The sequence below is a fragment of the Maylandia zebra genome, linkage group LG8 (assembly GCF_041146795.1).
Source record: "Maylandia zebra isolate NMK-2024a linkage group LG8, Mzebra_GT3a, whole genome shotgun sequence".
Classification (NCBI taxonomy): Eukaryota; Metazoa; Chordata; class Actinopteri; order Cichliformes; family Cichlidae; genus Maylandia; species Maylandia zebra.
The window spans coordinates 18,095,276-18,121,070 of NC_135174.1; the positions used below are offsets into that span (position 1 = coordinate 18,095,276).

Below are 25,795 nucleotides of genomic sequence, written 5' to 3' on the forward strand. Positions count from 1 at the left end.
GCTTGGACAGTCTCGGTCGTTGTGTCCTTGGGCAAGACACTTCACCCACCGCCTACTGGTGATGGCCAGAGGGGCCGGTGGTGCGATATAGCAGCCTCGCTTCTGTCAGTCTGCCCCAGGGCAGCTGTGGCTACAACTGTAGCTTGCCTCCACCAGTGTGTGACTGTGAGAGTGAATGAATAATGGAATTGTGCAGCACTTTGAGGTTCTCGAAAAGCGCTATATAAATGCAATCCATTATTATTACATTTGATCTAAAATTGACCAAACTGGTACAAAAATCTAAACACAGCTTCAAAAATACTGAATGAGTTTCTCTTTATTCACTACACCCAGCATGGTATGTTTGAGGGGGTCACTAAACTCAAAGGAACGCTCTTCAGAAGTAAAGCTAACATTCAAGGTCCTTTAATGCAGTAAGAACAATAAATCAATGGTGTCACTAAGGAACAGGTCTTATTTTTATTGGCACAGTGGGGAAATGATAACCATTCACAAAAATAACACATCGTCTTGCTGGTTTAGTGTATTAAGCACATTTAAAAATCTTTCCACAGTGCAATGTTCATATGTGCTTTCATTCACCGAGACAAAAACACTAAACAGATTCTGCCAGAAGCGTAAATGCAGAGCAAACACCAAACAAATCCATTAAAACCCACAAACCAAACATTTTCACAAAGTTACTGCTGTCAGTGGCTGGATCTGTTAGCGGTTGTCCTTGCGATGTGAAATGGGAAAGCGTTGTATTTAAACACAAAATCCGATACTTGGATTATCATTGTGGTATTTAGTCCATCTTTCCAGAAATCGTATATATGAAATAGAGTTTTGTTTTTTTGACCAGCTTAAAATAAATCACATACACACATCCAAAGTCAAGCTGTCGCACAGCGTGTGCTTTTTGTCAACATTCAGTCCTTGCTACGAAATTGTGATTGTCTGTTTAGGCACAGAGTATACGATCATCACTATTCCAATGCATACTGTGCAAAAAAACCCCTCAATGACAACAACGGAAAGGAAAGCAAACAGTTAAAGCAGCTGATACTTCTTTTCTAAGTTAGCTATTGAATTAGTTTTTGTAATTCATGATTTCCTTCTAACATACATCACAATAAATAGACATCGTTTACTTTGCCAAGTATGCTTCCTGACACAAAGTTTTCTCATGACAGTTTTGTTGTTTTTGTTTTGCACACACAGGAAACATTGACATCCTTTATCTAAGATGCTAACAAAGGCCGCGGTTTAAAAAGCTGAGCTGTGATTTGTTTCGCAAACAAAACCAACAGCAGTCTTATTTGCTGGCACGATAGAAAGTAAGGCATGAGGCCAAAAATGATTAGACTCATTGCTTCCTTCACTGCAAACCCGCTTCAAGAAAAAATGGCGCAAACATTTCACCTCAATTAAGGTAAAATAAAATAAAATAACTGAAACAAAGTCTTGAGATGACAGCAAGGCATTTATCAGCAGATGAAGTGCTAATGACTTAAAGCAGAATATCTGATTCTTAACATTCAACCTGAGACTGCATTTGCTTCCGCAGGCTGAGGGTGCGCCGATGGAGCTGCTGCATCTGTTGCATGCGGTCTCGCTGGCGAGCCAGGTTGTGGGGGACGGGGTAACGCTGGGAGCCATAGAGGTACTGGTACGGGATGCGAACGTGGCAGGCCGCCGCACGGCAGCGTGGCTGGGGCAAGGGCGGCAGCAGCATCCAGCGCTTCCTCTTGGCGCAGTAGCGGTAGGCCTCCTTGCGGTACTGCTTTTCTACGTGGTTGCTGTTCCTCCACCCGCCAATGATGAAGATGTCTTCACCCAGGTAGCAAATGGCTGCGCCCTCCAGGCTGAGGACCTCTGACGGGAGGCTGTCGAGGATGTCCTCTGAGATGTTTCTGCTTATTTTCTGCTGGGCGGCCTCATGTGTTACCGTGTAGTTCTTGGGGCAACAGGAAGCTGTGTGATAGAAGTTGCTGGATGCAACAGCCATTTGAAAACTACAATAGGTATCAATAAGCGGTAACGAGTCCACTTCCTGCCACTTGCGGCTTTCTGTATCGTAGCAGGTGGTCACCGTGCTCAGCCCATCATCGCTGTCTATATCTACGGGGGTCCTGGCCATTACGTACACATAGCGATCCTCCACGCTCACTGTTTTTACATCTCGCAGGATCTTTGGCGCTGGCTCCAGATTGAGCCACATGTCCTGCTCAGGTTCATAAATGGAGACATCCTTGAAACCTGGACTGAAGTTGCCATGGCCGCCGATGATGTAGAGTGTGTCTTTGATGCACGTGAGGCCAAACGAATGCTTGCGTGTGGTCAGGCTGCTGACCGACTCCCAGCAGTTAAGGTTAGGATTGTAGCGCTCCACCATCTTGGCGAAGCTGGGCTCCATTGAGCCCGCCACATAAAGGTGATTCTCGGTGACAGCAATAGCATGTCCATCGAGGTGGTTGTGGATGTGTGGCAAACTGACCCAGCGATCCTCAGCAACAAAGTAGCCCACACATTCGCTCAAATAATCTCCTCCTTCCGAAACACCACCCACTACCATGATCACATCCATGTTCTGACCATATCGAGGCTGGATCGTCGCCTCGTAGGAGTCACCGAGATCTGAATCAGCCTTCTTGGGGCTCTCATAACGAACAGCGTGGACCTCGAGCGCACTGGACACCAGCTCCAGACAAGCCGCGCTGTTTGCCACTAAGGGCTCCTTCCTCACGACACGCGTCAGGTAAGTAGGAGCGATCTGTGGCAGCCTTAAAAGTTTGAACAGGTCCTCAAAATGCTTCTCTCGCTCCTCTGGGTTGTGGTGGACCCATTTCACGATTGCCTCAAACAACTCCTGCTCAGACTCCACGGTGATTTCTGCATCACACAGCCAGTCCCGCACCAAGTGAAAGGGCAGTGTGAAGAATTCCTCGTTGTGAATGACTTTGTGAAAGTTTCTCCTGATCGTCTCGGCGGCTCTCTGAGCGAGCTGGTTCAGCGTGTACATGTGTGCAAGGCTGTGCACGGCTACGCAGTTGGACATGCTCAACTTCCTCATCAGGAACTCTCCGCAGAAGGTCTTCAGCTGCCCCAGCAGAAACCTGACAGAGTGAGATATCAAAGTTACAGCATACGAAAAATGTTATATTTCCTTGCCACATTAACTTATTATTAATCTCTGGCTCTCTTCCACAATGTGTCTTTTATCCCGTCTTCCTCCCACCACCTCCCAACCGGTCGTGGCAGATAGCTGCCCGTTCCCGTTCTTCCTGCTATAAAAGGGAATTTTTCTTTCCCACTGTCACCAAGTGCTTACTTAAAGAGGATCCTTTGATTGTTGTGGTTTTCTCTGTATTATTTTAGGCTCTTTACTTTACAATACAAAGTGCCTCGAGGCGATTGTTGTTATGATTTGGTGTATAAATAAAAGTGAATTGAATTTCATTGACGGTGGGAGGAAGCCGGAGTACCCGGAGGGAACCCACGCAGACACGGGGAGAACATGCAAACTCCACACAGAAAGACCCCGGCCTGATGGTGGAATTGAACTCAGGACCTTCTTGCTGTGCGGCAACAGTGCTAACCACCGTGCCACCGTGCTGCATGTCCAAAGACATGCAGTTTGTGGGGATAGGTTAATTGGATAATCCAAATTGCCACTAGGTGTGACTGTGAGTATGAATGGTTGTCTGTCCTTGTGTGTTAGCCCTGCGACAGACTGGCGACCTGTCCATGGTGTACCCCGCCTCTCGCCCTATGACAGCTGGGATTGGCTCCAGCACCCCCCGCGACCCTAAAAAGGATAAGCGGTAGCGAATGGATGGATGAATTTCATTGAATTAATTAAAAAATACTGACTCTCTATGTAAAGCATTTTATGACAGTATAAAAATTTGCACAGGCAATAAAATCTGCGGGTTGAACGAGAATAACTCTTAAGTGTCAGGATGGCTGAGTGGTCTAAGGCGCTACGTTCAGGTCGCAGTCTCCTCTGGAGGCGTGGGTTCAAATCCCACTCCTGACAAGCAAGTGTAACAATCAAAGATAATAGTTTAAGTCCTGACTTGTGATGGAAGCACTTTGAATAGAAAGGTGTGGTCTAATTACTCAGCACTATTGGATCAAACCACACCTGCAACTTTAAACTCAAGCTTCATGCCTGTGGAGTTCTGTGAATGTATCTTAAATTATTTTTTTGTTAGATAGCAATATGACAACCTGTTCAAACAGCCTCGCTGAGACAGACTCCCAGGATAAAATCAATACCACGATACACTGTTCTATTCAGCTGTCTGGTAAGCTATAACACAGCGCCAAGGAGCCACCATAAACCACATCAGGACCTTGAAACTGAAGCAGATAACAAAATTAAGCCAATAGTTCTTTTACAATGATGATTTTTGTAATCTGAAGGTTAAAAATTGTTACATTTACATTTTTTGTGGATATAATAGCTCTAATGAAGAGTAAATAATAATAGCAAAGATGTAACCACGCAAGCTGCCACACCCTTACAAGTCCATCGACATAGGAGTTGTCAACCATGCAACTTCTAAACACTTAACCCTGATAATAACAGTAATAATATGTCCACCACACCCGAAGGCCAAAAAACAGTGCAAGAGATGCTTGTGTGGACCACATCTACTATAAAGAGATAAGCTGGTTTCTTGCTTTTCCTCTTAATGAAACAGAATTTAATTTGTCATCTATTACTGAGCAAAATGCCAAAACTCACATCCAGCTTCACGAGAATGATTGTTACTAATTTTCTTGACCCTCTATTATAACAAACTGCTGTATATATCCGCTTATTGGTTGTACAAAACAAATTTAAATATATCAGTTTGATCCTTGTTTTGTTTTTTGTTTTATTTTTTAGGGAAAATTTCAAATCAATCAATCCATCCATCCATTAATCTATTTTCTTCCGCTTTTCTAATTCAGGGTCGCAGTTTGTGGAGCCTATTAGATACTCCTCTGTTGATGAGAACTGGGTCGTTGTTTGCCCCCTCACTGGACGTCAGTTTTTAATATGACCCTGCTAACTAATTCTTGTAATGACAGCATACAAAGTCACGCCACCTGGTGTGACTTACATACTTCCGCATATAAGCAAAGTGAAATCCACAATCTGATTCACCTGCGGAATAATTTAAAAATAAATGAATAAATCACCTGTCTGCAAGTTCCAACACTTCATGCACATTGGCAGTGGTCACCCTGACTTCTCCCGTGTACATGAACTGTACGACACTTTCCACAGTGTCTGTGTCGGGTCTCGTGCCCGAGCTCCACTCCTTTAGCTCCACTCGCCCGGATCGGGACTCTGAAAACTGTCCGGACAGCAGCAGCATGAAGTACTGCGACGCCGCGGATAAAACCGAGCGGTGCGCGGATACCGTCTGGACCCCGGGCACGGCTCCCGAGCTGAACACCAGAGTCACGTCGCAGAACAGCCCGGCTTTCCTCTGCTCGTTCTGCCGCCGGGAGAGCTCCGAGCAGTAGGCCGAACAGGTGAACTCCTCGGCCTCCTCAGGTTCGCCGTCACCTGTTAGCGCTCCTTGCACCGCCCCGCCGCTGGTGCTGTTGCTGCGGCCACGCTCCTCCGTATCCTCCGCTGCTGCTGCCATACCGCACGGGGTGATACTCAGAGGCAAATGACAGCTCCGAACTATCTTCGGGAATAACTCACAGGTGTACCCAACACATGTAAACAAGCATTCGGAGACTGACATGCATGCGCTGCGTTCAGAGGCTTGGTGAGAAAACAGGAGCGCTCACTTCCGTCTTCAGGAATATTCCAAAGGTGCGGTGATTTTTAGCTGGCTGTCAGGGAGAGGTCCTCAGATTCAAGCTAACACATCCACATCTCTGACGCAAACCGTGCAATGTGTGACGTATTTAATTGATGTGGCGTTATAACGTATTGAAGGGTCTTTATTTATTTTTATTTTTTCAAGATAAGTTTACCTTTGTTTAAGGCTGTTGCGCGCATGCGTGTTGCCCGTTATCCGTCTGCCGGTGATGTGCACTTTGGCATCTTGTGATGAGGTAACATCAGGGTCATAACTGTATAACGCTTTAAACTGGTAATAAGAATTCATGCCTGAGTTAGGCTATACATGGATGATAAAATAATAAAACTGTGTTTCAGCTTGAGTAACAACAAAACCAGGTTTTTATAGTTAACGAGATGGTGGAAAAACATTTTGGTTAACTAAAACTAGTCTTTGGGGTTGGGGATAACTGAATCGTTTCAGTGAACCTGGAATAAATAAAGTCAAATAAAAATACAGAGGAAATTTCCTCAGTTTAAGTATCTGTTTCTAAATTGTAGCACAACCTGCCTGATGGAAGTGTTTGAGATTTTGCAAAATCTTGCCTCTGACATATGCTCTCCATACACTAATAATTAAAAGGTCTAAAACTAACACTGAAGCAAATAAAACTAAACATTTTCAAACAACGAAAACTAATCTAAAATACGAAAATACACTCTGGAAACTAACTGACGCTAAACTGAAATGAAATCTAAAGAGTCCAAATGAAAAAACAAACAAACAAACCTACAGTCACTGCAGAAAAAACAAGTGTCTGTGCACCCAAAAGTAAAATTGTGTCTTTTTTTCATTTAGTTGACCCAAGTCAGACAAACATATCTAATTAAACAAAGTGAATTCTGTATGTGCCCCTCCCTTAAAAATAAAAGCCCACACAGTCTGCTTACTGAGAAGGTGTTATCGCCTCAAGGAAAAACTAACTGGTGCAAATTATTCCTGGGTCTTAGAAACAAATTATTTAAAAAAGGATGGAAATTCAGGATTATTTCCATCACTTTCCCTCGGAGAGATCATAACATGCAGCAGTGACAGAAGTGAAAAAGAATCCAAGGGTAACAGCAAAAACACACCTTTGCATTGACCATGACAAAAGTGAGAGGAACACAAATCATTAATCAACTGTGAATTTATTTATTTATTTATATATATATATATATATATATATATATATATATATATATATATATATATATATATTTTTTTTTTTTCCCCCCCTCTTGCCTTGCGAAAGGTCGTTATCCTGGCGGGTGGATTGTTTGAGAGGCATCTCTGCACCTGGGGTCTCATCTGGTGTGATAAACCCCAGCCTCTATGGATCTTATGCTCAGAGCTTGTTCATCCACTGCCATGATTAGTGCCTCTGTGCTGTCTTTCAGTCCAGCCACTGGTAGGATTTCTTGATGTAAGGTGCAGGGGCCTGTCCTTCCATGATGGTTTCTCTTCCTGGAGCTTTTCTTTCTTGGGTTTCTGTCGCCTGAGGTATTCACTAAGCACACGGTTGCTTGTGGCCATCTTCTTGATGTATTCATGGATGTTCGTTGTCTCATCCTGGACAGTGGTTCTGACACTCAGTAGTCCCTGGCTTCCTTCTTTCCGCTTACTGTACAGTCACAGGGTGCTGGATTTGGGGTGAAACCCTCCATGCATGGTCAGTACATTTCCTGTCTTGATGTCTGTGCCTTCCATTTCCTCCTTTGGCCAGCTTATCCAATCACCAGATAAGCTGGCCAAAGGAGCTGACTCCTCCTCTTTACAGGTATTTGGAGATTCATGATTTCCAGTTGCCTGTGGGATTCCCAGGTACTTGTAGCCATCCTCAATGTCTGTAATGCTGCCCTCTCGTTACCATTCGACTACACTTCTGCAGTCTGAATGACATCCCAATATATCCATCTTTCTCTATATATCTATATGTGAATACACATTTACATCCAATTTACCTTTTTATTGATATACTGTGGTATGACCTGAAGAATGAAGTTTTAAAGTCCAGAAGAGCAAACAATTCCTCATCAGCAGCTCAGGATACAGCCGATGGACAGTGATGCTGGTAAAGGCGGGTGTTTAGTTTTTTGCTTTGTATTTAAATGTAATTACTGCCCATGTTAGAGATAAATGTTCAGAATTAAGTTTAAGGATTTTCCATTCAAGAGGAAAGTAAACTTTCTTCTAAGTAAAAAAAATAAATAAATAAATATAAATAAATAAAAGATGACAAAATAAAAGAAAAACAATAAGTTCTTTATTTTACTACTTTATGACAGCATATTACAAAACAAAAAAAAAGCTTTTTTCACATTTAAATAAAAACAGATTAAGCACAGCAGACATTACAGTGGGCTGTTACAGAGTGTTGTGAGTTTTTACTGGAAGTTGGAGAACATCCGGATTATGTGCTGTAAGTTTCCAAAGTAAAGCAAACTGCTTTCATGGTCCCTCACCAAAAGAGGCTTTCCAGACTCACAGGGCTCATTCATGAAGCATTTGTTCGCCTCTTCTTGATGCGTCTACAGCTTCCTTTTTTCTACAGTTATTAGAATACTAACAAACTGATTAACTTAACTATAACCCGGGCTGGTTTCATGAAAGGCAAATGGTGGAGAGACTCCTGACTTGTGTCTAATTCCTCTCATTTCCATAATGATGTATCCTTTTCATGACATTTGTACCATCTACCACTGCATCTTGCTTTTTTTTCCCCCTTTCTTTTTTTTAATTAAATAAACAAAACACCCTAAAATAACTTTGGTTTAATTTGGGATGAGATTGACTATTTTTTGTTAGGAGTGAATCATGGTGAAGGAGTTTAAAAAGGGATCTAGTGTTTAAACTAATTTGCAGCACTCGGAAAGCCAGAAAGCACATTTAAGCACCTTTTCTTGTGGTCTAAACCAGGCAGATTAAGTATTTTAAAAAAATGCTTTGCAGCCATTAACAGAGGTTACTATGCGGACTATGCATTGCAGGATTAAGGACTGAAATTTTGCTTGGATCTTGCTCCTATACCCAACTAAGCATAACCATCTCTCAATTTTGACTCTGTGTACCAAGTGATTTTGTGCTCCTGCAGCTAAGATTTGCATTGGTGTGGCTCTTTGTTAAAAACTAAACAAGTTACATCTCAGACCTTTTAAATTAGTTCTCAAAAACTGAGCCTAGAAATATACTTCCCCTTTTTCCTCCATAAAAACTAGATTGAAAACTTCTACCCAGGTTCCTCAGATAAACAGTACTTCCCACTTTCCAAAGTAACCCTGCCCAGTTCCACCCCCCTTGGCAGCTGCTATCATAACTAGAGAGGAGATACAAGTTACATGAGATGCCTGACATCTTCGTCTGGAAGCGATTTCCATTCTGTGACAAGGGAATTACATGGACATGTGTTCAGGGAGCACGTAGGAGATGTCATCCCATGGGTGGCGGTACAGACCCTGTTTCAGCCTCTTCTGATCCAGGTAATGGCCTAACAAAACAAACTCAGGTTAGAGACCGTTTTAAAGGTTGTCACAGAGAATATCATGGCTCCATTTTAAAGGGAACTCACCAATGAAGCCCATGCTACGGCCGAGGACAAAGATCCCATTTAGTGCACCGATCTCCACAAACTCGTCAGCCTCGTCTCTGGAGACAGTTCAACATTCATGTGAGAAACAATACTGGACAGTGTCCCCTCGACACACAGCAACAGTGCAGACATTGCATCTCAGCCATCTGAATTCTCCACAAGCCATCGAATAACATGCACTCTAAATAATGTAGCTGTAAGCATATCAGAGTGTTTATTATGGTTTCTGTTAACAACTACAGGCTTCCTGTAACACCCAGTGATAATATTGACACAGATAATATTTCGTAGTATTCTTCTCTTTTTACTCATTACATTTCGTTTACACTACCTTAGAGTGCCAATCTAAAAGAGCAGGAATACCAACAACACGTGGCCCCTGTAGTGGTGTCTCTATTTATTCATCTATTTATCTGATTTTCTTACTGTTCTATTTCTCCCCACTGCATATTCATTTTGACAAATTTAATAAGTGTAATACTTGAATCATCCCTGGCCATGTGTTTACATGCTCATATAACACTTTTGCGTAATTCCATCTAAGGAAGGGAAAGATGGCCGGAGGGAGGGAAGGAAAGGAGGAGGAGAGGGAGATAAGAAAAGGGAGGGGGGGGGGGGGGGGGGGGGGGGAGAGAGAGAAGGGAAATGAAGGGATATTAAAAGTGCAAATCCATGCACATTTTGTCTGCCCCTTTTATTATTGGCTTCCATTTCTTTATACAGTATTTCTCTTTTTTGTAATGCTGTAATTAAAACAAAAAAAAACCCAAACAGATATTGGTGATAAGATCCATCCAATCAAAGCACACGCACCAAAGCTTACAGAAGTAACACCTCACGATGCCGTCTCGTATTCTTACCGTGTGAAGCCTCCACAAGTTCTAAGCATGTCCACGAAGGCAACACCAATAAAGCCATCTACATTTAGGATCAGGTTGGGTTTCTGGGAAAAAAAATAAATCAAAATCAAAATGCTTGAATGTTATTTTAACATGAAATTGAGGAAAGGACTTGCAGTCCAAAGCTGCAGAGAGCACACAGCCTCTTCTAGATCTTATCAATCTTTTTATTGGATCTAATAGTGGCTCAGAGGTTATCGCTGTTGCCTCACAAAGAATGTTCAGGACCTTCTGCTATGGTGTTTGTATGTCACAGGTTTTCTCTGGTAGCTGCAGCTTCACCCACTATCAAAAAAAAAAGTTATTTCTCTCCATCTTGGCAGAGTCTAAAAGCTCAACAGTTGAATTTCCTGGTTAAATTGAATTAAAAAAAATATATAACAAGTTTTCATTGGGTGTGGGTTCTGACACACGCCCCTGAATAACAGCACAAATTAGAACAAAAAGTGTTAAATGAGATTAAAAAGCCTGATTAATGTTTAATATTATTTATAGAACTATAAAATCCAGGTCTTCGTTCTGGTTACATTCCACTGTCAATCATGGAATCTGCAGGTGTGGTCACCTGTGCAGAAAACTGAGAATAATTGCTTGCCTGCTGTAAAAATAAATGAAAAATCTTCTGTTCAAAGTGTTTAACCAAATTATTTGACAGCAAAGCCCAATCTCTGAATCCTGAATGTCAAAGCAGTCATCAGGTTCTTTAGATGTAGCAGCTTTCTGTTGCCATTTCATTTCATCATTTCACTGTTTTGCTTGTACACACAAGTTTCCATCGTCTACTTCACTCTGTGTAAAATACCTTAGAGGTGGTGATCTTTTCTACATCGAGGGCGTAGTCAAGCAGCTGGGTGGAAGGAAAATTCTGCTTCACAAAGTCCTTCAGAATCTGCACTCGCATGTCTGGGTTGTTGATCTGAAACAGAATCAAACTCCATTTAAAACAATGGCTGCGTGGCCATCTTAATCAAACTCAGAAGAAGCAATTAACAAATACGAGTCAAAACACTGATAAATAAGAGGCTCATTTACAGATTAGAGCACTGTTTATTGTATAAAGAGTGTTGCTTACTGATTTGACCCTGTGGCCGATACCCATAATCAGCTTGCCATCCTTCTTCATCTTGTTGACAAACTCCATGGGGATCATGCCGCTGTCAAATGCCTTGCTGAACTGCTTTGCAGCCGCATCCAGAGCACCTCCGAAACGGTCCCCCTGATTTTTAGGAATAAATTGCGTTTCAATTCCGTAACATTATGGCCAGTTTGTCAGAAATCATGCTGTCAGCTGAGCAGCTCATAAAATACAAGATAGATTTTGGGGGGGGGGGGGGAAACTACAACAACAAAAGATGACATGATCAATGACTGATCAATATGTGAGCAGTACTGACGATGGTGAGCAGGCCGGATGTGAGGCTTGAGATAAGGTCTTTGCCCGCACGAGCACAGACAATCGTGTTGTGAGCGCCGGAGACTGCAGGCCCATGATCAGCAGTCACCATCAGGCACATTTCAATGAACTGGCAGGCGTAGCGTGGTAACCTAAACAGAGGAAAAAAAAAAAAAAAAAAAAAAGTGTGAAATTGATCCTACATTCTTAACAACTAACAGTGTTCTTGACATCATACTGACCTGCGCTGGAACCAGAGCAATCCTAGCACTCCTCCTATACCAATCTCTTCTCTGAAGACCTCAGTGATGGACATGCCAGCATAGATGAGCTCCTGGCCTCGCTCGTCACAGATGCTTGTCATGAATGAGGCTGGCTTACGAATCAGGCCCAACTCCTGGAAAAAAAACCCAACAAATTCCACAAATAACCATTATATCCAGTATTTCTTGGCTTCTAAGTTTACAAAGGACTATTATAAAGTTCTTACCCGGGCCCAGGAATAATCCATAGGTACTGTTGGGGGAGGAACCTCCTGGGCAGGAACGATGGTACCATTGGCCACTAATTCATCATACACAGTCCTGTTTCACCACAAACACAATAACAGTGAGGAACCCGGAAACCTGTCAGTTCCAAACTTTAGGAAATTAGCATGAAAAGTATTTCTCACTTGATGACGTCACCCAGCTCATCAAAGCTCTTTGGTACATAAGCTCCAGCATCCCTCAGAGCCTGGTTCTTGGCCACTGCTGTCTCTGAAGCCTGGTTGGCACAAGCTCCTGCATGGCCAAACTGAACCTGAAGATGGCAGTAAAACATATTACTGGAAAAAATTTCTTCCAGGTAAGAGCAGCAATAAAATCCAAAGCCAGGATTTCCAGAGCTAACTGACCTCTGAGGCAAACATGGTGGCGCAGGTTCCAATGCACCAGCAGACCACAGGTTTTGTTATCCTGCCTTCCTTGATGCCCTGGCAGATCTTGTACTCCTCTGTTCCACCAATCTGTGTCAAAGTAAAGGACATATTAAAAACAAGATTCTATTTAGTACAAGTAGCACACACCAAATAATTTAGATATTAAATGCTTCCCACCTCTCCCAGTACAACAATCATCTTAATTCCTGGAGTGTCCTGATAACGTAGGACGTGGTCCATGAAGGTCGAGCCTGGATATCTGGACAGAGAGAAACGTAAGCACTCATTTCTGGAACTAGAATCTTTTTTTGGTCAAGAATTGATTTATGCATTTTTTTTTTTTTTTTTTAAATGAAAAAATTCTCTCAAGTAAATGATCTGCAATTAAGTTTTTGTACCTGTCTCCTCCGATGGCCACCCCTTCATAGACGCCATCTGTAGTGCGTGAGATGATGTTGTTCAGCTCGTTGGACATTCCCCCAGAGCGCGACACATACGCCACACTTCCGGGACGGTAAAGTTTAGAAGCCAGGATGTTGTCCAGCATACCGCCTGTGTTGCCAATCTTAAAACAGCCTGGCTTGATGCCACCAACCTATTTAACAAGAATAATCTGCATTTAATCCACCATGTTTACCAGAAAGATTTAATAGCCCTTTTAGCTGGGCTATTAAATACCACACTACAGTCTATAAACTTATAGCCGTGTTAATGATGAGTGTAAATGTTTTGTTTTGTTTCCTTTTTTTTGCCTGTCCCATTTGGTTCTTTAGCCATCAGAATTGTTGTCTGAAGACCAACAAGGATACCCAATGGATTTACTTTGCCAAATGGATCATCGTGGCATTGCCGTATTGGTCCATCTTTGTTTTTATTATTTATTATATTTTATTTTCAGATGTTACAGACGGGACAGACATGAGTGAGGGATAGGAAAGGGAGAAAGAAAGAGGAAGGAAAGGAAAAACAGAAGGGGAGAGGGACAGTGAGAAAGGGGGGGGAAGAAAAATAAAAATCTCCTGGATCACCTGTTGAGAGAAGAATAGAAAACAAGCAAAAAAAACAAAAAACAAAACAAAGCAACATACTAAACACAACACCATCACATTAATCTAGCTAAGTGTAAACAGCAGTAAATACTAAATATTCAATGTTGTTGTGCAGCACGCAGGACTGCAGGAGTGTAAATGTTTTTAACAAAGATGTTCAGGGGGATGAAGCTCTGTACCGTGGCAGGGCCAATGATGGTGACTCCTTTCTCGTCGGCCATCTTTATCACCTTCCTAGTCAGAGCTTCGGGGATGCCCTCGGCTATGATGGCGATGGTGTGAATCTGAAAACACAATTAAATAAACTGGGTCCACTCTGAAAAATTTTAGTGGAAGCTCAACACACTGTACAGTCGCTCTTCATACCTGTGGGTACTGCATGGCTTCCACTGTGCTGTCAAAGGCAGAGCGCAGCGAAGCAAAGCTGATCAGGACGTCTACCTCGGGGTGCTTCTTCATGGCATCGGCCATGTTCTTATAGACCGGCAGCAGGATCTCTTTGTGGCCCCAGTAAAACTTCTGCTTGTGATCTCCGCTGAGCAACAAACAGAAACATATCAGCAAAATATGAAGAACTTTTCGAAACACAGCAGTAAAATCAGAAACTTTGTCATTGTCACAGGAACAACAAAATTAAGAATGGTCCCCGATCATTGCATCATCCCTAGCAATATCAAAATATAAATAAAACAATAAAATTCAATAACACTCCCCAACTCCATTCAGTACAACTAATGGATACTTTGCAACTGCAAAATGAATTCTTGTCAGTTCCTTAAACCCTGTCAATTAAAGGTTTATCATTTGTGTTTGGGGCTTCCTATTGAAAACAGAAGTTTAACTCAAATTCAGCTCAATTGATAAGTCTGGTTTTTGGTTGCTGCATCACTGTGAATCACTTACTATATGGACACCTCTATAGGTGAGGAAAGGCGATGCCCATGCAGCACAGATCAGACAATGGCAACGGACAACACTGACAAACTCTGACAGATCAGAAGGAAGAGCTGGGCTTAAAGTGGGTTGCAAAGTGGCTTACAGATACAGAGGAACATTGGGAAGACTTAAGCAGTTTAAGATGTTCTACAAGAATTTGCCACTTGGAAACATGGAAGGTTATAAGCCTTTATTGTATGTGTACACGATTTACAATCTGCCTAAACTGATAATACGCTTTTAGAAAAAGGCTCAGTATTTTACAAATATGACAAAGATAAAAACAGAAACAACTAAACACCAGCAAGAGTAGATTTAGAGATTTCGAGCAGAGAGAGAAAAAAAAAAAATCATTTGATTTGTGCAGTTAACTCTATTTAGTATTCTACAGTCACACTCTTCTAATTTAATTCAGAGGGAAATAGCGCAACCTACGTGAAGGGGTAGACCATGGCTGCCACAGAGGGTTCTTCCCGGGAGCATACGTAGTCAAAGTCCAGCATGCCTTGCACGGCGCGTGTCTGCATGCCCCAAACAATGGTCTTGGTGTTTTTTCTGAAGAGAGTGGTTGCTTTAGCTGAGAGGAAGAAAAAAAAGAAGAAAAAAAAAATTACACAGAGACAAGTCAGAAGTGGAAACTGAACTAAAACCCATTCACAGATGAAGAGGGAATTCTGGCTCAGGGAAACAGCAGGAATGGGGATGGTAAGAATTAGAATAAAGACAGGATTCACTGAGGACAGATGGACCAGGAAGAGAAAAATACCACCCCACACAGGATCTGCACGATTTATTTTGTCCGCTCTCTCCAAGCCACAGCGTTAACAACATTAATTTGCAATGTAACATCATTAAAAACTAGGACATTTGCATGAAAAGAATATGGACACCATATATGTAGCTGCCATTTTTTACCCCGGATAAGAAAACCAGCAACTTCACTTCCTCCATTGCTGGCAGTATACGGCCATCATTTTCAAAGTGAAGTATTCGGCAAAAGACTAGAGTGCTATCTGTGGTATGTTGCCACATGGAAATATAAAATACTGTCTGACAGATCCTTGACTGCCAATAAAGATCAAATTTTTTGTAATGATTACATTACAAAGAAAGGTTCAGAGCATCTGAAAAATTTGAAAAACAAATTCTTGAAAGCAGAGATCACGTTAGTGCATGTGCTTTAAAACTCTTACTGTTTAGTAAAAATACATTCTCAAACTTATTCCAGTCCTTCCAAGTCTCTCTCTCTGTCTTCTGTCGTTACATCTCTGAGATGTGCAGAATATTTTAAATACAGAACTGATTCTTGCGCCTGCGTCTTGAACTGAAGAATTTCTACTAACAGTTATAGCTCAAGGTTTTTGCTTTACGTTTTTTAAAATAATGATTACAAGGCAGTGTCAAACGAGTAAGCCATAAGAGTGTAAAGAAGATAAACGTTAGAGGGGAAAGCAGAGGGACAAAGGACGGAGAGGGCAGGAAAACAGGTTTTTCACACCCTTCCATACCTCCGCTGCAGCCTGAAGAGGCTTGAGCTTCTGTGACACCCACAGGACGGAAACACAAAATACAACAAAAAACAGGCACAAACACAAGAAGAGAACAAAAATTGAGTCTTTGCTGCAAGTTATTCACTCAACACACTTCACCGCATTTTTGCAACCATGTGTCATCACTGAAAACACTGCGTTAGAAGCACAGCAGAGGAAGAGACCATGCAGTGCTCAGCTGCTATGGAGCATGCCTTTACTGTACTGCTGTAAAAGGCAATATGAACAGTTTAGTTAAGTAATCAAAACTTCATGTTTGCATGGCTGCTTTTGACTTCAACACTACTAATCCTAAAGAACACAAAATCCAGTGTGAAGAGGCCTTAGAAAAAAACAAAAAAAACAATATGCTTAAACTTAATTTCTAGTTTTTATTACAAACCATACTTATTCATTATAAAAAGTTAAAAAAAAAAAGCATATTAAAAAAAAAGTATGCAGCATTCATAAGAATATGATGCCCTGATGTGATGTGAACATACGTCCTTCATATACACCAAGACTAGAAAGGTGAGCAGCAAACAAGGGGAGAAAAGTTCAAACCAGTGATGAATGTGTAGGAAGCCCAGAGCAGTGAGGCCATGGCACACCTATCACTTACCTTTCCAATCGCCTGTGACCACATTCTTCAGAGGCCACAGTATAGAATGGAGCGAGTCTTAGAGAAACAAGCATGAAAAGGGCGGATGTAAGTTGGTGTGAAATAAGAAAAGGAGGAAAAGAGAAGGAAAATAAATTGCAGAATATTGGTGGTGGTATTTCAGCAGGAAAGGAGAAGCCAGGATGAGAGGGGAAAAAAAAAAAAAAAAAAAAAAAAGCAGAGGTGCATGAGTAAATATGGGCTCTTGCTGATAGGAAGCAGTTCAGCATGAATGACTGTTCGTTACCTGTTGGAAGCCCTGCTTTACACTTCTTGGCCGGGCAGGTATCAGTGGGCGACTTGGGCTCGGAGAATGAAGCAGTCCTTGTTGTAGCTGGAGTCTGGCAAAGAAAAGGGAAAGATTTACAGGACAGGCTGACAGAGGTTACCAAAGAGCATGCATAGCATAGTTAGAAACAGTGGCTTCACCCCCAACGAGGTCATAAGTTCATACAGCTCTCACACACACACACACACACACACACACACACACACACACACACACACAATAGAGGCGCTAAACGAGCTTAAACTGTGTTTAAACACGTCACTCTCAATTGCATATAAAGTAAATAAATCCAATTTAGGTTACACCCTTTTGCTAGTCATGACCCTGCATTATGGAGACAACTACAGTATAAATACATGTCATTTTGAGCAATAACCCTTTTCTTCTCCTTTCTCAAACACTGAAATGTACTTGTGTGAACCACTTACTGTTTAACTTATAACAAAACCCCATCTAACATCTAATTTGTTTAAGAGAGTGGGCACTGACTGACACACCATCCGATATTGACCCAAGAATTAGTGAATAATTATACCGCTGCACTGTTGCTAGCATTGAGGAGAAAGTTGGCTGTATGGGCGTCCATCGGGGGCTGGTTAGGGATTGGTCGGTGGCCCAGTGCCATCCCAACAATGGCAGTCATATGGGTTTCAGTTCCAAACACATGAATGGGGATCCCTGTGGTCTTCCCTGCATAGAAAAAAAAGAAGAAAAAAAGCTCCTTAATCTAGATCCAAGAACTCGACTTGGATGTATACTGGATGGATGTCATGTATTTCACGAGTTAGGCCCGAGTATTAGTCCAGTCTTACTCACCTACTTCCCCCATCACCCTGAGTCCCTCTTGGTAGTTCGGACCGCCACGTCGAACAAAAATGGTGACCTCGTGTTCCTTCAGAGGGCCTTGGTAATCTTTAATGGCCCTGACAATGCCCTGAGGAAGGACAAGCAGATCAGCTTTGTTATGCACAAAAAGTACAAGTATATCAACCAGGAAGAGTGAAATTTTATTGAGACCATTTAATAATTCAAAGCATTAGTATGGCTTTCTACTCTGACCTGCCTTCAGATTTTAAAGTAATCTGAGAAAACATGTTAAGGCAGGTAGGGCTAACACTGCCTTAACATGTTTCTGAACATAAATTAGGAACCAGTCTAGTTTGTGTATTGCATGTATGAGCAGCTATGGGTATAAATGTTTTGATATTACACATAACACAAATCTCTGCTAATTCAGGACTTGCTGAAAATACAGTGACATCATTCTTTCAAAGTTTAAGAAATTAAATATTGTGTATAAGCCATTTTTTCCTCTTTAAACATTACAGTGATTCTTTATAACTGTGCAGAAGATTTTCAGATAAATATCATAAATATCAGTGCGTTTCACCTTGAATGTGGCTGCTACGTTGGTGAAGTTTGCAATGCTTCCTCCAATGATCAGCACTTTCCCTGTAGGATAAGGAAAGGTGTTACGAAATGCTCATGACTGAAATTCAACACCCGAGTAACATACATGAAGTCTATTGCTGGCAACTCCCCACATAGTGAACAGTGTGTCACACCGAAGCAGCACAATTAGCTCACACAGCAGAGGAAGGATCCACCAAGTATTTCTACACTTCAAGGACACAGCAAACAAACGCAGACTTTATCTGACAGTTGTAGCCTCCTCCTCCCACCAGCTTTTCATCCCGTTCAGGAAAATAAGCTCTAATGTAATCAAGTCCAGGCTTCACCCACCTAGAGGATGTTTTTCACGTGTCATGAGAGACAAGATGGTTTTTGCGTAGTCGTAGGTCTGCTGTTCACTGGGTGCGCCTGAGTACTCGCCATAATTAGCCAGCTCGTCCACCCCACCCAGATCGCAGATGGTGTCGCTGAAGAAGAGAAATGATGCGATTCTATCAGCTGTAATTAACCTTAAAAAAAATATTAAGCTGGCAACAGAAAAGTCAAGCTGGGGTTTGTTAGAAAGCAAAACTTCAGTCTAACAAGCTTTGAAACTTCAAGCCATAAAGGCAAAGAAGTGGTATAGAGTTCAAATGTATGCTGTATGTGATGGACTACCTGTAGACAACAGAAGCACCTCCTCCGGCCACCATGGTCCAGATCCTGCCTCGGGGATTCAGCAGGGTCAGCTTCAGACTTGCACCACTCTTTGCATCCAGATCAGCTATGTAGGCCTCCTACAAGTAACAAGACAGAGTGGTGAATACCAAACTGTGGTCAGTAAGTGCACAAGGATGGAGAAATGGACTGACCAATCATTGTACATATGAGTAGATCTAAGTTAAAGTCACATTTTAAATCAAATCAGTGAAAATTAAAGGATCCAGAGAACTATAAACAAACAGCCTGTCCAACTACAGCTCTTCAAATCTCACCTCAGGGTACGCCTCTCTGCCAAAGGGTGGAGGAAACTCAAGGTCCCCCCATTTAGCCTTGCAGATATAATCCGCTGTGCCATCAATCTTGGCTGCCATGTCAAGGACATATACTCCGTCTTGATTGACGACTGTGAAAAGGCAGAAATTTTGAGTTAATTTGTATGTTTTCCACCAATGAATTACTAACATAGCATGGTAGCAATCTAGATTTTTTTTTTTTTTTTTTTTTTAAATCAGCATTTTTGTTTCTGCAATACATAATGAGCAGAGTGTAATATTTCAGAATAAAAGAGCTTTACCAAGAGGGTTGATTTCAAGGTAGGTAAAGTAGAGGTCCTCATACAAGTTGAAGAGGCCGACTATAAAACTGGCCAAAACACTGTGAGAAGGGAAACAAAATTAGACTTAATCAGCACATAAGAGAACTTTTGTGAAGCTTTGTGTCTCACTAGGCAAGAACAAAATGGTAGAGTATTGCTAAGCAGCCACGCTGAATACTTAGAGAGTATCTTTTATGTTTCTTTCTAGTTTGTATTGTTTAAAAGAGATAAGAGTATTTACTTAGCACACTGCTAAGTTTACATAAAAGAAGCTAAACATTAGTCAAGGTCAAAACAGCAAAGGATAAAAGATTTTCTGAATACAGAGAGCCTCTTTGGTTAAGAAAGAAAATAAAAAGCAACAAGAAGGTGCGAAAACTAAATATACTGCGATTTTACAGTTATTCCTGTATTATTTTCTATATTTCATTCAATATCTGGCTAATCACATCTCTGCTCAAATGTCTCTGTGTTTTAACAGAGAGCCTGATCACTAACTACTACTGTGAACTACTAAGTGATCCAATTAGGTTCAAAGCACAAAATGACTCAGATTCAAATGTCACCATTTGTTTTATACTTAAAAAGAATATTTAAATAATGAAATTTATATGTCTTTAAATAATAAAGACAATTTTAGAAAAAGGTTTCCGTACTCCTTCTTGTCGTCGGGAACTTGTGTAAGCAGTTGCTCTTTGACTAGGTCCTCAGTGAGCTTGCCATCCACTGGAACCATCAGCTTCTGGGCCTTGGCATCCACGTCACCCACCTCCACTCCTCCCTCGTGGTGGAAAAGCACGTGGTCGCCCTCACGTGTGGCATAGATGCATACATAAAACTCTTCCTCCTGAGTGAGTAAACAGGGAGTTCAGCCAAATGCAAGGACACGCAAATATGTCTTTACTGATTTTGTTTGGAAATGCTGCGCAATATTTACATAAGGCCAACAAGTGGTTTCAACATTCAGTTCTCTGCGAGAAATTATTAAGAAAAATCAACAAACTAATCAAATGCACACTGACCTACAGACAGAACACACATAACTTGGAGCTTGTTCTCACTTATAAGGTCCTAGATCGACTGGGTCAACCAGGAAGCACTGATCCTGGTTAAGTCATTCTACTCCTTTTCATTTTTCTGAGAGGATTTGATGAGAATGGCTGAGGCAACGGAGATCCCAGTCTGAGGAACTGATTCTTGTAGTTTGGTTTATTATTTATTACCACAACAACAACAACAACTTGACTTTCCACTGCAATTAAGTTTTATCAGACTTGGGGCTTATCAATTATTACTATATATTTAAAGAAGCACAGCACACCAAGGAAAAAAAATAAATAAATAAAAAAAAAATCAAGAAATACTCTCTAAAGTAGGTATGAAGGGTTTTCCTACAGACCAATTTTTTTTTAAACGCCACAAGGTAATTTAATTAATCATCTGGGGGGAGGATAATCCGGGTCAGACATGACCCCAGCTGATGACCTGCCAACATCGTCAGCAGATTTGTATAAGAATTTGATTCCCATTTTCCTCTTTCAGTCTGACAGGATGCAGCAGTGTGCGTCATTTAAAATAAAGGAAGCTATTTTTTACAAATTCTTCTCACATCAGAGGTCCTGTGATGCAATACTTTCATTCTGCTCAGAATTCTTTGAGGGCAGCTGCAGGAAATATCACATTGGCTCTTAATACAAAGGTGCAAAGTACACGTGTGAATTATACCCTATGATAGAAGTTTAAGGCTACCTCTACGAAAGTGTAAAGGGACACTAAAAGTTACCATTACACAATACTTTAAACTAAAAATAACCGTAACTTTTGAGCTTAACTATATATTGCTGTGACAACCTGGTTTGAACAGGGAAATTCAGAATGATACCAAATCTTAATTAAAATAAAACATTTATGTAAATACAGGATCTGTCCTGCTGACAAGACACAAGACATGACAAGAAGGGATTAGCTGTGAAGTTGAGACCACAGAAACCGTAGACCATTCAGCAAATTCAAGTTACAACAGAAGAAATAACCACTGATGACACAAATTGAACTGCTCCACAAAACTTCTCCAAACTGAGGAGCTTAGAGAGTGTTAGACTGAAAGACAAGATACTGGCATACATTACCTGTGTGTGTGGGACAAATGGCTCAATGAGGAAGTTCTTCAGCACACCCTTTGCCTTTCCCACCTATTCAAGAAAAACACCTGGTCACAAACACTACACTGAGAGGAAAACTACATGTATTATATATTAAAGTGAAAGTAAAACTTTAAGAATAACATAAAAAAAATGTAAATTGACCTGTCATTTACTAGGTCTTGTCATCGTTACAAACTACCTTCAAAGTTCTAGTTCATCCATTTCACATCCAAATAGCTTATTACGAGTAGAGAAGGGCAAATAATATCAAATAAAAACAGGCAGCAGCAGGGCAACTGAGGCAAAATCCTCCATGTGCTTCTCATATCAAAATGAGGATCCTTTGTGGTGTTTCAGAGACCAAATATAGTATTAATACTACAGTTTCTGTGAGGATTACTTTTTTAAATGTTGATTTATTTAAAGACTTGCCAGCTCTGGCTGTTCAAGACAGATAAATAACCAGTTAATCTAGGTTCAGAGTAACTTTACTGTGTGAGGACAATGCAGCAAGTGTATTTAGACACACAGAGCAGGGAAAGAAGAAAAAAAAAAAAAAAAAAAGACACTTGATCATCTCACAAAAATGTTGAACTAACTTGCTCAACAACAGCCCTGTATTAGCAAAGCAAAGTCATCCTCACATATGGTTCTGGTTGATGACGTTTTAAACATGAACAGCACGTCAGTCATGTTCTACTTAGCAACAGTCACTGCATTCGAATCAAATACCTCCTCAGAAAATGATGCAATGTGTTTCTCGTGGTTCCAACTACTGCAGCACGTGGATTTGCTTTATTGCCACAAAGACAGTCATGGCTGGGTTTTATGCTCACTAAGAGAGAGTACAGTTAACTCACAGTTGTCTCCTTCATTAGGTGGTCTTTGAGCCACTCCCGGACGCCCTGCAGGTCCTTGTTGATGCCCACTAGGCCGAGCTTCCCGCGCCGCTTTATCAGTTGATCTGGCTTCACCACCAGCCTCTTTTGGGATGAGCAAAGAAACAGGACACACGTGTTGTTTTTTTTTTGGTATGATAGTGTGGTATGACTATGGTAGAAACAATAAAGATGGGTAGGGTTTCCCAGCCCTGCTGTGAGAGAGCCAATCAACTGCCGAAACCGGAAGCGCATGAGCCAGACATGTTGTTGCACTGACACATGGGCACAGCAAAGGTTCAGACACATTTCAGATGTGTCCAGTCAGTCACCACTGATACTATAAAAGATTGATGTGACATAACCCACTGGTTGGAGTGAAAGTCCTGTTTTGAAACACTGAGAACGAGGGTTAGGACTTTAAATCTTTTGTAATCTGTGATAGCAAAATGTCTAAAACCTGCATTGTTTTTAATGTGTCCCTGGTGACCATTAAAGGCAGTGCAAAATGGCTTCACCTTTCAGACCTGAAAGCTGTGTGCATCTTTTATACAGTCTATGCAAATCACTCTGATTGTTATAATACAGCACATGTAGGTAAATTAACTTTTGAAGGTTGTAATCAGGCTTCATGAGCTGGACAAAAACAGTCTTACCTCTGTCAGCAGCCATGAATGGTCCTGTGTGAGGCGGGCCCAGTCAGTCTCAGCTGTTACACTAGCATAATGGAAACGGTTCTGCACGGCCGCCGAGGTGCAGATGTTCTTATACAACAGCTCTTTCCCTGTCTGCTCTGAGATGGCCTTCGCCGACATGGCAGCGCTGGATAGAGCAGGACCTTTGGGAAAGGACGAAAACTGATAACTGGGAATAGAGTCCAAACTTAAGTTAAAAATTAAAACAATGCACAGGTGCATTTTGATGGATACCAAAAGTGTTTAGGTAAAACTTGCAAAAGGACATTTAGCCAAATATTGGTAGGGGTGTATGTCAATAAAGAAACAATTCCACTGTGGAGAAGGAGCAGTTCAAATAAACCATTAAAAGCCCATGACACCATGACCTTCATGCCCATGATAAGTGTCAAATTCTGTATGCACACATCTAAAAAGACTTATTTTGCAGATTAAGTGCAGTTAAACACAAAAGTAGAGAACCAAGTTATTAGAAAATCAAAAATGTATATAAACCAAATACTAAACAAGCTCTCAGTCAAACTCGTTTCTCAATCTTACAGTAAACACGTGACGGATTATCACAACAGCCTGCACTGATGACCTTGTCATTCCTGTTTTAACATCCCAGGAAGTTGTTGGGCGTGCTCAACCAACTTTGCCTCACCACAAATATACACAATCATGAATATTTAGGTGACTGTTTTTTGGGTTCATAGCCTAAAGTTCAGTATAATAAGATGCAGCACACTATGGTGTATAAAAAAGAAATGCATTAAAACACCAACCAAGCAAAGTTGTAATGAGCAGTAATGAGCCTTGATTACGTGGATCTTATCGCCTCTACCTCCGGGTCACTGATAACATTTTATGGTGGTTTATATTTGAGCTTCTGGTAACCTAAGGAGGGGCAGCGCTTAGAGAAATCAAGAAATCTAACAGCTTCATCACAGCAGGCTATCCTTCCACTTTTAGAGACGGATGTCCAGAATTTAGCCAGATTAATCCACCGGTCCAGTGTATTATATGAAGCTACCTTGCCGTGCAATTAGTTGTGCTGTCCAGGCTTGTGGGATGAAGAAGCTGGACCTGATGGCAGCTGTTAGAGTGGCAACCAAGGGGGTTGGGTGCTGCTTCAGACACAGCTGCTGTCAGACGAACTCAGGGGTTAGCATCACTTATCCTATGAATGAAGCTCCTGTTGCAGCCACCACACCCACTCCTGAACCAGCCAGCCAGGCAAGCCTGACAACAACTTTAGCTAGCTCACTCTGGGTAAATAGAGAAAGAACTTCCGGGAGAGAAGAAATAAATGCAGTACGAAAACCTTCACGATAAGGAATAAAACAGGAGGATGCTCCCTCTCTGCGGATGATGCAAGGATAAGCTAGCTTGCTTTTATCACTGAAAAAGTAAAGCACATCACTTCAGATATGCTGTTTTCAAGCAAAACAATTGGGCAAAATTTCAATAAAGACCATACTTGTTCTTGCTCTGCCGAGCTAGCACTTTGCGGCAGTTTTGGCAGACAGCCCTCACATCATCTCACATCCGCTACCCTGAAGACTAACACTACGGCTAACTGCTGTAGCCTCGCATTGGTGCGGACACTTGCCAGTTAAAGGCTACAAAGAAGAGCTGGCTAACGCTGGAGTAGAAAGTAGCTGAGTGAAAGCTGTTACCTTGTCAGTGACAATCACACCTTCTTGAAGGATCGTGTCCAGGCCAAAAAATGACACAGCTAAACAGCCAGCTCTTATTATACCGGAGTCAACTGCTGCCAGTCCCTGCCACCTCACTCCGCTCCTGTCGAACCATAATCTGGCGACCGATTACACGTCTCTACGAGTGCCTGATTGGCTTAAAACAGGTCACGTGGTGACGTCAGTCACGACCAAGGCATTGTTAAAAAAAATTTTTTTTTAAAAATTGGCCAACCTAGAAAATGTTATTGACGCCCCCTCCCCGCTTCTCTTTAAACAACTCTTATTTTAGGTCCTGCACTACAAATAGTTATAGTAAAAAAAATCAGAATTTGCCAATATTTATAAATATTGATTTTAAAAATTACTTCCTTTGGAGTTACCAGGGAAGTCTGAAATCAATAACAAAGGTGAAAAGCACGTTGGTTAAAGTTTACAAAGAAAAACCCAAAAGGGGGTTTTATTCGAGTCATTCTATAGCTGGTTATTTGATTTAAAATGTGCGGAGGAGCTTTCAACAAGCTTGAATGTCTCCAATTTTTATAGATCGTTATAAAAAGAAGTCCCTGTGAAACTTATAAAAGAAAGAGGAACTTTCTTAAC

The 25,795-nt window shown here is 41.4% G+C and overlaps 2 protein-coding genes and 1 non-coding gene across 8 annotated transcripts; 1 reads left to right on the top strand and 2 right to left on the bottom strand.

Moving 5' to 3' along the window:
* Nucleotides 1–439: 439 nt before the first annotated feature.
* On the bottom strand, nt 440–5,847 carry klhl11 (kelch-like family member 11). Its single transcript, XM_004567468.3, has 2 exons — nt 5,179–5,847; nt 440–3,101 (listed from the first exon to the last, which is right to left on the bottom strand). The coding sequence occupies exons 1-2, from the start codon at nt 5,736–5,738 to the stop codon at nt 1,517–1,519; spliced, it is 2,145 nt and encodes a 714-aa protein (XP_004567525.3). The 5' UTR covers nt 5,739–5,847; the 3' UTR covers nt 440–1,516.
* Nucleotides 3,942–4,024, top strand: trnal-cag (transfer RNA leucine (anticodon CAG)). Its single transcript has one exon. It is a non-coding gene; the product is annotated as a tRNA-Leu (tRNA).
* A 2,216-nt stretch (nt 5,848–8,063) lies between the features above and the next one.
* On the bottom strand, nt 8,064–25,329 carry aclyb (ATP citrate lyase b). 6 transcript variants are annotated; one of them, XM_076887522.1, is made up of 31 exons: nt 25,172–25,320; nt 24,526–24,637; nt 23,472–23,653; nt 22,798–22,920; nt 21,923–21,985; nt 20,450–20,640; nt 19,773–19,852; nt 19,471–19,601; nt 19,154–19,272; nt 18,827–18,963; nt 18,474–18,535; nt 17,900–18,017; nt 17,619–17,773; nt 17,042–17,135; nt 16,756–16,812; nt 16,113–16,142; nt 15,040–15,181; nt 14,035–14,203; nt 13,848–13,952; nt 13,018–13,214; nt 12,797–12,878; nt 12,596–12,706; nt 12,374–12,501; nt 12,191–12,284; nt 11,943–12,097; nt 11,702–11,852; nt 11,380–11,523; nt 11,110–11,223; nt 10,269–10,351; nt 9,388–9,464; nt 8,064–9,306 (listed from the first exon to the last, which is right to left on the bottom strand). In XM_076887522.1, exons 3-31 carry the CDS (start codon nt 23,628–23,630, stop codon nt 9,212–9,214), a joined length of 3,366 nt encoding a protein of 1,121 aa, XP_076743637.1. In that variant the 5' UTR covers nt 23,631–23,653; nt 24,526–24,637; nt 25,172–25,320; the 3' UTR covers nt 8,064–9,211. The 6 variants fall into 6 exon arrangements, with proteins under 6 accessions (XP_076743637.1, XP_014266048.1, XP_014266050.1 ...); XM_014410562.3 differs by lacking the exon at nt 24,526–24,637 and having other exon boundaries at nt 25,172–25,329; XM_014410564.3 differs by lacking the exons at nt 16,756–16,812; nt 24,526–24,637 and having other exon boundaries at nt 25,172–25,329.
* Nucleotides 25,330–25,795: the final 466 nt, after the last annotated feature.